This window comes from Penaeus chinensis, chromosome 31, assembly GCF_019202785.1.
Source record: "Penaeus chinensis breed Huanghai No. 1 chromosome 31, ASM1920278v2, whole genome shotgun sequence".
Taxonomy (NCBI): domain Eukaryota; kingdom Metazoa; phylum Arthropoda; class Malacostraca; order Decapoda; family Penaeidae; genus Penaeus; species Penaeus chinensis.
The window spans coordinates 17094076-17104075 of NC_061849.1; the positions used below are offsets into that span (position 1 = coordinate 17094076).

Below are 10000 nucleotides of genomic sequence, written 5' to 3' on the forward strand. Positions count from 1 at the left end.
ATGACAGTGTCCGTAGTGGTTGTCTAATAAAATGAAAATTAAAATGATAGAATCTGCTCATGAGCAGACCGGCACCCTTACCCGAACGGTGAGATTGAAGAAGCGGATGTCGCCCTCCTGGTCGATGGCCTCGAAGTCGAGCGGCGCCGAGGGCGCGAGGGCGCCCGTCGTGGCGTCGATGCTGAAGTTTCCCTTCGGGTCGCCGCTCAGGATGCTGTAGCGCACCTCGTGGTTCATCGTGCCTGGGACGGTGAAGGGCAGCCTTAGTGTTAGCTATGACGTAAGGGAAAGGGGGGGGGGGTGAAGAAAGAAAGAAGAAAACGGGAAGGGGGGATGGTGAAAGAGACCAGAAAGAAAAAACGAAAAGTTTAAGTAGCAAGACAGAAGGAAGAAAAGAGAAAAACAGAAAAAAACTTAAAGTTCTAAGAAACAAAACAGAGAGAGGAAAAAAAAAAGTCGTCCCTCACCATTGAGGTCGTCATCGCGGGCGGTGACGAAGAACGGCTCGGGGAAGGCGTGGGCGTTCTCGAAGAGCCTGGCCTCGTAGCGCGACTGCAGGAACACGGGCGGGTGGTCGTTCACGTCCTCCACCATCACCTTCACTACCACCGTGTTCCTAAGACGAGACGAAGAGGAAAACATAAGGTTCAAGATTTTTTCTTATGAATATTCTCATGAATCATTGCCACTCTTAAAATGTCTTTATCTCAACCGCCTTAAGTTTATTATCATGACTAAACGCCAGGTTTCCCGGTAGCCCCCCATTTCGCAAGGAGGCGTGCCGAGTCGTGCTCACCTGTTGCCCTTGCCGAGGTCGTCGCGCGCCTCCACCGTCAGGTAGTGCTCGGAGAGGCTCTCTCTGTCCAGCGCGCCGGACTCCTTCAGGGTGATGGCGCCCGTGATCGAGTTCAGCTCCAGTCTGAGTGAACAAGGGAGTCAGTGAATGAGTGGGTGTGTGAGTGAGTAAATTTTAAAAACATTAATGAATGAATGAATACACAGACGCAAATTTCAACATACAAAAATAAAAACAAACTAAAGACTTTTTTCAATTAAAGTTCAAATCATCCTGTCCAGGAGATAACGCTAATTAACACATTCACAGAGAGAGATAGAGAGAGAGAGAGAAAAAAAAAAAAACTCTCTTCCAAAGACGGGACTGAACACGCCAAACCGCCGCCTCACTCACTTGCTGGCCAGCGCCCCCCGGAGGTCGGTGTATCTGATGCCCTGCGTACCGTAGTCGCCGCTGTCGTCGTCGGTCGCCTGCACCCACGCCACCGTCGCGCCCACGCCCGCGTCTTCGGGAATCAGGACCTGGGCGGGGAGGGCGGGGGTTGGGGGTTAGCACGGTGTCCTCAAGCAGGGTTAATAATAATGAAGCATTTCCTCTTTCGTTTGATCTTGTTTTCACTCTTTATCGCTCGCTCTCGCTCTGTTGCTTGCTCACACGTACATATACACACGTAAAGACATCCACACTTATGAACATACAAATATACATAGACATAGACACACACACACACACACACACACGCGCACACGCACACACACGAAGTAAACAAATTAACGTAAGAAAAACCACCTCGCCCGCGCCCTACCTCGTACTGATCCTCGGAGAACACGGGGAAGTTGTCGTTGGTGTCCCGGATGTAGACGGTGACGAAGGCGGACGACGACTTGGGGTCCTCGGCCACCGTCTCCCGCGCCACCACCGTGAAGTTCACCACTGGAGGAAGAAAGGGAATGGCTTATTTGATATGTGAGGATGGGGAATGGATGGATGGATGGGAGGTGGTTGATAATTGATGATGGTGAGGATTGATGGTGTTGATTACGATGGTGTTGTTGGCTGATGATTTGTGACGATGATGCATAAAACTATGTCTTTTAAATCCATTCATAACAGAAATATATATGGCGAGTACCTTATGTTATATCATATCACACACTGCATTATAAACATCACGTAAAAAACAGAAAAATTCCAAGCCCTGACCTTTGACCTTCTCGTAGTCGAGCAGCGCTGGGTTCTTGACGCGGATGAGGAAGGAAGCGAAGTTGACCCCCTCGGGCGGCGTGATGTCGAACATGCCACCGTCGCCGCCGAGGAACATCCTGAAGGTGCCGTTGTTGCCCTACAGGAAGGCCGGGGAGGGGAGACGGAGGGAGAAAAGAGGGAGGATTAATACGATGAAGGACATGGGGCGGAGGAGTGAGGGGGAAGGAAGAGGATAGGGGAGAGAGAGAAAGGGAGAATGGGAGTGATAAAGAGTGAGGGGGCGTGAGAAATGAGTCCATATTCGTCATTGTTCGATATCAGATCGAGAGAGAAAAGAAAAAGGCCATTTTGTCTAGAACTGCTGCATTTTCTTTTTTTCTGTTTTTGTTGTATCGTATTCATCAAGGAGCTAAAGAACAAAAGGCTATGAGGCTAAGAGAGTAATTAACAATGCAAAGTACAAAATGGAACACGGTACACAGGAAGAGAACACGGGTCTGTGTGAAAGCATGAGTGAAAGATGAAGTTAAACGAATTGATAAATGATTAAGAGGCCAAGTGAGAGGATAAAATTCTTGAATATATAGCCAAGAAGTGAACACATGAGTGAGCAGCCAGGTGAGTGACATGAGTCGATGAATGAATGAGTGAGCGAGTCAATGAGTGTAGGCGTCGTTCAGTGGTTGGTGCGTCGGTGACGTCGGGGTAATGGGTGTGACGGCGGACGTGATTTCACTATAACTACTGATAACTGACGACAAAAGGTTCTTCGGTGGGTGCACCATATCTACACTTGGTTACTGTTGCTAGTTGGGCCGGCACTCACTCAATCATGTTTAGCATTTCCTCTTCTTTCATTCACACACACAATCATACATTTAGTATCATATAAACACTGACATACGGACACATATGTATAATCGCACACGTACACACACACACGTACACACGCACACGCACACGCACACGCACACGCACACGCACACGCACACCCACACGCACACACACACACACACAGACACGTAGACACGTAGACACGTAGACACGTAGACACACACACACACACACACACAGACACACAGACACACAGACACACACAGACACACACAGACACACACACACACACACACACACACACACACAGACACGTAGACACGTAGACACGTAGACACGTAGACACGTAGACACACACACACACACACACACACAGACACACAGACACACAGACACACAGACACACAGACACACACAGACACACACAGACACACACACACACACACACACACACACACACACACACACACACACACAGACACACAGACACACAAGACACACACACTCACACACACACACACACACACACACACACACACACACACACACACACACACACACACACACACACACACACACACATATATATATACTGTACCAACACACAAGTCTTTAACCCGCGATATTCCCCAAGTCTGGTCCCATCACTGAATGGAATTTCCTGGCCAAGGTGGGATTCCACGTTGTGTGTTTTAGCGATTATGGGCATTTGGTAGGTTAATGAACAGTCCTGTCTTGCTGTCGTTATGTTTTGTACTTGTATATATCAATTGTCGTTCTTGTTACTGCTGTTTTTATGTCAATGTTGTAATGGCTGTTGTTGTTACTAATGATGTTTTTTGCTGTTACTGATGTTACTGCTGAGCATCACCGTGAAATGAAATGTATATTGGAATAATAAGAGATGGGATGGTGAAGGAAAGAGCAGGAATGGGAAAAGGGGAAGGTTCAGCAGAACACAGGAAGGAGAGGCTGTAAGGGAGAGAGGGCAGGGTAGGGGAGTGGAAATGGGAGAGGGAGAAGGCGAGGGAGAGGGAGAGAAGAGAGATATATGTATAGATAGGTAGATTGCCAGAATGACAGAGAGAAAGACAGATAAAGAGAGAGAGAGAGAGAGAGAGAGAGAGAGAGAGAGAGAGAGAGAGAGAGAGAGAGAGAGAGAGAGAGAGAGAGAGAGAGAGAGAGAGAGAGAGAGAAAGAGAGATATACAGAGAGAGAGATACAGAGAGAGAGATACAGAGAGAGAGATACAGAGAGAGAGATACAGAGAGAGAGATACAGAGAGAGAGATACAGAGAGAAATACAGAGAGAAAGAGAGAGAAAGAGAAAGAGAGGGAAAGAAAGAGAAATACAGAGAGAAAGAGAGAGAAAGTAAAAGAAAGAGATAGTGAGAGCAAGAGCAGACAAAAACAGGGGGAGAGCAAGAACATGTGTCTGACGTGTATGCGTTGCCTCTCCGTTTGAGAAATCTACCGTTATCTCAAGAAATTTTTAATGCATCCGTCAGTCTCGGGGATGCTTACAAACATCCATAATCTTATCAAACTATTACAAATCTACAACAGATAATGGCTTTTTAGTCGGCCCATAACTACCACAACACGATAAAAAGTTGTTCTACTACCAACTCCTAGAGAAAATGTATAAAAAAATATTTTTTTCTAAAAAAAAGTACATCAAGAGGTAAAAAAGTTTTTAAAAAGAAGGGAATTTAAGGTTGGGTTAATGCGAACGTTTTTTCCCCGTCATCTGAAGTAAGTCGAGGCTAGAGGGCTAAAGAAAATGTATAGAAAAAAATACTAAACAATGTCAGCTTTTAGTACAATGTTAGAGAGAAGACAAAATCATTAAAGTATTATTTAAAAACGTATGTATATATAATATAAACACATCAACAACCATTGGGATATACAGTGCACATTAAGCCTTGCCAATTGCGCCAGGCTGTCAGCAGGAAGCGACGTATAAAAAAGGAAAGAAAATGTATTTTAAATGTTGGTGTTTATTCCAAAGAAATTCCACATTCCGGTCGCACCAGACCCTCGGTGTGCAAGTCGTCCTACAGTTCATTTCCATCATTAAAGTGGTTTTACCGATCTGTGACATAGAAAATCTCGTCATACAGAAAAGATTAATCTAAAAATTCACTTTTTGGGCGTCTGGAACACTGAGGGTCTGGCGTCGACAGCGAGCGCCATCTACGAGCGGGGCCGTCCACAGCCACAGTGTAGGGGAGGGAGGGAGGAGGCACATCGGGCGAGGGGCGGTCCAGCCATCAAACAAATATGTTCGTAATAATAATACAACATCTCGAGAAGCTTCTAAATATTTTTTCCGCATTTCCCCTGAGACCTACATGACTAACAACTACTCTGGGATTACCGGATACTGTTGAAAGGAGGGCAGGGGACTTTGCCTGCAAGCTCAGGTGCAGACAGTGTGAAAGGCAGATGACGTCACGTTCGGGTCTGACTCACGCCTCTGCACCCAAGAAATATTTGCTACGATGATTGGAGAGAATACTGATACCCATTCTTTGCAAGAAGAGAGAGGAAAACGCTGTAGGTTGAGTAGGTTTATTGACCTGAAGAGGAAACTCAAACTCGATTTCGAAATTGCTTCGTCTTTTCAATTATTATGCCGGTTTAGCGTATCGCGTTTCTCTTCTTTGCACTCACGCTGGGAATTGTTTACAAAGTGCAACGAATCATTAGTTAGAAGGCACATGGAGACTTATTTATTTAGAAAAAATGTGATTATGATAATCCATATTTTTCCTTTCACCGGATATGTATAATTGTTTAATATTTTATTTTAATTTTAACTACACTGTCACTAGCTTATAAAGGACCCCAAGACAGATAAATCATGTTTGCTTTGTCAGAGACGGTGTAAAGGGGAGTAATACATAACAGCCTCCAGATGTGGTACGTAGAGAAGAACAGCAAAACATCAAACGAAATTGAAGCCCAATTCTTTGTAGAAGATTAGTGCAATGAAGTTTCTACTTCTACAACTCTCAAGAGTTTTCTAGTCCACGAGAGGGAAATTGATTACAAAAACAGCTTAATTTGCTTATGTCATATTTAAAACTGGAAACTCGAAAATGACATTTCTTATCAATGGGTCTGGTAGAACCAGCGAAAGTATAATTGCCATTCATTGAGTAGTAAAATCGCCGTCAGGATTTCCGGTCTATAAGCAAACATGACTGCGAAGAGAACATAGCCCATTACAGTCTCCATGGCGTTTGTTTAGCGTTTATTTGTAAGAAGCTGAGATTTGTTTTAAAGATTTAAAAAAATAGGAGCCATTATATTTCGTTTTTAATCAACAGTGAGAAAAAAACACACTCGTTTAATTCTCCAATCATAAAACAATGGCAATCCCAGTTCTAACTTGCCCAAAGCAAATACAAAGACTATACAAATAGATTAAAAAAAAAAAATACATTAGTCAGCCCTCCTCTTGGACCGACCCCCGCGCCGTGCACAACCAATGCCATACGCACACTGTACACAGACACAAGGCTCAGTGTAACCATTCCTGCTTACCTGGTCATAATCCCACACAAAAATATGTCCCTTGAAAGATCGAAGCGTCATTAGGATTGTGAGCTACATATATATATATACACGACGAGAGAAAACAAATGGAAAAGGAAAAGACAAGCTCCTCACTTTACTTGATTGGAAAACCCTCATGCATGTAAGTAAACTCGTTAGCACAACATGCTGGTTTCGATGGCAAGGCACATTCTCAAATTAAATCATGTAATATTTCACACGGCACTTGTGAGACTCTACCTATTATGATCAGTGACATTATCGTACTCTGGCAGGTGACTCGGTGGATGCCTCAACTTCCTTTGCAAAATAATAATGATAATTACGAAAGAAGAAAACAAAAACTTATGGTGCATTGTGACTTTATGAAATTGCTTAAAAAACAACGAAATAACAAGAACTAATTTTTAAATGGATACACCCACGAAAAGTGAAAAGTTCAAAGCACAGCACAAAAGTTTGAACGACTAACGTGATAAGAAACTGAAATTTAAATAACAAGATTAGATATAATATTCTGATTCTGAACACACTGATAAAATAAAATAAAAACCTTATCAGCTAATTCGCATAATAATAGAAGTCATGATTTCCTAATCAAAATGAATAATCTATCATTAAATTCAGAAAACTAATCTGTTTACCGCCTTGACGAGGTTAAAAGTAAGTATGCGAGTACACCACCACCTTCCCGAAAAAAAATCATACCACAGCTAAACATTCTAATAAACAGAAAATCCTAATAAACAAATAATATCAAAACGAGGAAAAAACAACATATACAAGGAAAATCCAGAGATCCCAACCCGCCAAAAGAAAAGAAAACAAAAAAGAAAAAGAAATCAGGAGAGTTGAGGCCCCTTTCCGAAGGGCACCGAGGGGAGGGGCGTCGACGAGAGCCAGGGCGTCCTCACCTGGTCGTGGTCGTACACCTCGGGAATGGCGTCCCCTATCAGGTTGACCGGGCTGTTGAACTGGGCGCCCTCCGCGATCTCGGCGACGTAGTGGGCGGCCTTGAAGGTGGGCGTCTCGTCGTTCACGTCCTCGAGGAGCACCGTCACCTCCGTCGTCATGGTGGGAGGAGGGTCCACCACGGCGCTGTCCTCCTGCGCCTGAGGGAGTCAATTGAGTTCGTGATTTATTAAGAAACTGATCCTTTTATTGCAATGATTATTGACTTATTTCTTGTCTTCTTTGTGTACTTTCACTTGTTCATTTACTCGTATCCTGAATAACTCGCACCTTCCTCTACAATAATTTATTATATTATCGGCTTATCGATATATTGGTTCACCTACTGATTTATGCATATATTGATTCATGGATTTGTATATTCTCTATCTATTAGTTGAGTTTGAACTTTTTGCATCATTTGCATGTACTTTCCACATTTTCTAGTCTATGTTCAGTACACCAGTACATCATCTATTTCTTCGCCAATTTTCCTGCCTTCAAAACCAGAAATAAACAATCCGAAATCATCTCCACCACAGCTCCTCCCTCAACGCCAGCTGGCCTCGCCTCACCTGGATCTTGATGATGAAGGCGCCGTTGTTGGAAAGGGGGCTCTCCCGGTCCAGCGGCCTCTTGACGTAGAGCACGCCCGAGTCCCGGTCCAGCTCGAAGAGGCCCTTGTCGCCGTCCAGGATGGAGTAGGTGATGCGGTTGTTGACGCCGCGGTCGCCGTCCACAGCGCGCACTGGCGGGGAGAAGGGGAGAAAACGCAATGAATCATAATTACAATGAGTGAACTTCTTCTATAAAATAAAACACTGATACAATGTAAAAGGAATATGAACTTAACGTTTCGAACAGGTTAAGAGCTTCTTATCAGACGTACTAAAACCTGTAGTGATTCGTTTTATTTTTGTGTACACGTATGATTAGACATTAATTAATTATACGGATTAACAAAAGTTAATAAATTAAGCGTTCTAGAGATATCAGAGAAAGGACAAAGACTACTAATTATTAAAAAAAAAAAATTATCATTACTTTAGTCCACTTAGGGACGTAATCTCTATCAAGCGAAACCTCACCGGACGCTGCTATCTCTCGGCTCCTCCCTTCACCACAAACCTCCCCCCCCCTCCCCCTCCCACCCCTCCTCTCCCGTTACACTGCGATATTCTGCTGCGGATTGGGTAACTCGTCTTCTCCGAACTGCCCCGATGGGGTGCACACAAAGCACCCTTTAACACCCTCATTTCCCCAAACACCCGCCGATTTCTCCACACACACAGAGCAGGACCTAATCCCCAGGAAACTCACCTTCGAGGACCCCGGAATTGACTGGGATGTCCTCGGGGATGCGGGTGACGGGCGGCGCTTGGATGAACTGCGGCGGCTGGTCCTCGACGTCCTGCACGCGCACCACGATGGCCGCCGTGCCCGTGTTCACGCGACCGCTGATGGCCCGGTCCACCGCCAGCACCTGGTGGGCGGGAAGACGAGTCATGAGCAAAGCAAGGAGACTGAGCGCTTCTGGCGGCTGGGACAATTTAAATGGCTATGGGTTATTTACTTTTAGTTAACTATTGCTCTGGGATACTAAGAATGCGTCTAGACAGATATTTACAACGATAGATGGTTATACAAGCTAAACAAGCCCTCATATATTGAAATCTGATGACTGATTTTGTAAAGGGTTATAAACACTGTATTTAAATATAGTTCGTCAGAGAGGATATGACCACCTGTTTACACCAGTCTCACATAACATTCACGAATTCTATTTCCACGAAATAAGTATTTAGAGCCACAAAACGTAACAGATGTCAGGAAGCTATATTCTATACACATCTATATTCTATACACATACCACCAGGGTCGGAAGTAGATGCGTGAGTCATAGCATCCGCTATGTACTTTAAACAAATACAACAAAAGAAAACCACAAAACTTCATTTCCGGGAAACAGGAAAAGAGGCCAAGTGTTCTTTCCAAGAAGGGTGAAGAACGGAAGGATGTTGGGGATGGTAGAGAGGGGGGGGGGGGGGTAACAGTTGGATGAGTGGGAGGAAGAGAGTGGAGGAAAATGTGGGCGGAATGAGAGAGGAAGGGAGGGATGTGGGGAGACAGAAATAAAAAAAAAAAAAAATAGGTTGAAAGGAAAACAGACAAAAAAAAAAAAAAAAAAAAAAAAAAAAAATACGTAAACAAACCCCTTTCTATAAAAAGACGAAAGAGAAAGAGAAAGAGCAAGCAGGAGACTAGAACGGATGGGATGCCGAAGGTGAACAACGACGGGGATTCCCTCAGTGTGCCTCACCCTCAGCTGATAGAGCGACTTCCTCTCGTAGTCGAGGTCCCCGACGAGCCTGAGCACGCCCTTGCCGTCCACCGTGTTGACGGTGAACTTCTCCGCGTCGCTCTCGGAGTCCGCGTCCAGCCGGTAGATCACCTGGGGTGGGGGAGGGAGGGGGGCGGAGATATCATTAATTCATTATGGAGGTTCTTACGAATTGGAATAACAGGAACGACAAAGAAACTGTTGAATGCAGATGCAATTCCAATGAATAATTGTAGAAGTAGTACATAGATGTATTACTCCTACTATTGACACCACTTTTTTCTAATGGACTCCAGTCCTTCCTT

The 10000-nt window shown here is 44.5% G+C and overlaps 1 protein-coding gene across 3 annotated transcripts in view; it reads right to left on the reverse strand.

The window, feature by feature from the left end:
• LOC125041827 (cadherin-23-like) overlaps window positions 1–10000 on the reverse strand; it is a 69246-nt gene that overhangs the window by 26120 nt on the left and 33126 nt on the right. For all 3 annotated transcript variants that reach the window (XM_047637161.1, XM_047637160.1, XM_047637159.1), the window contains exons 4-13: window positions 9675–9806; window positions 8675–8837; window positions 7930–8102; window positions 7318–7515; window positions 2000–2138; window positions 1602–1729; window positions 1190–1317; window positions 797–919; window positions 468–616; window positions 82–242 (exon numbers count right to left, since the gene is read on the reverse strand). In XM_047637161.1, the coding sequence (XP_047493117.1) occupies window positions 82–242; window positions 468–616; window positions 797–919; window positions 1190–1317; window positions 1602–1729; window positions 2000–2138; window positions 7318–7515; window positions 7930–8102; window positions 8675–8837; window positions 9675–9806 (1494 nt within the window). The remainder of the gene's footprint in view (window positions 1–81; window positions 243–467; window positions 617–796; window positions 920–1189; window positions 1318–1601; window positions 1730–1999; window positions 2139–7317; window positions 7516–7929; window positions 8103–8674; window positions 8838–9674; window positions 9807–10000) is intronic.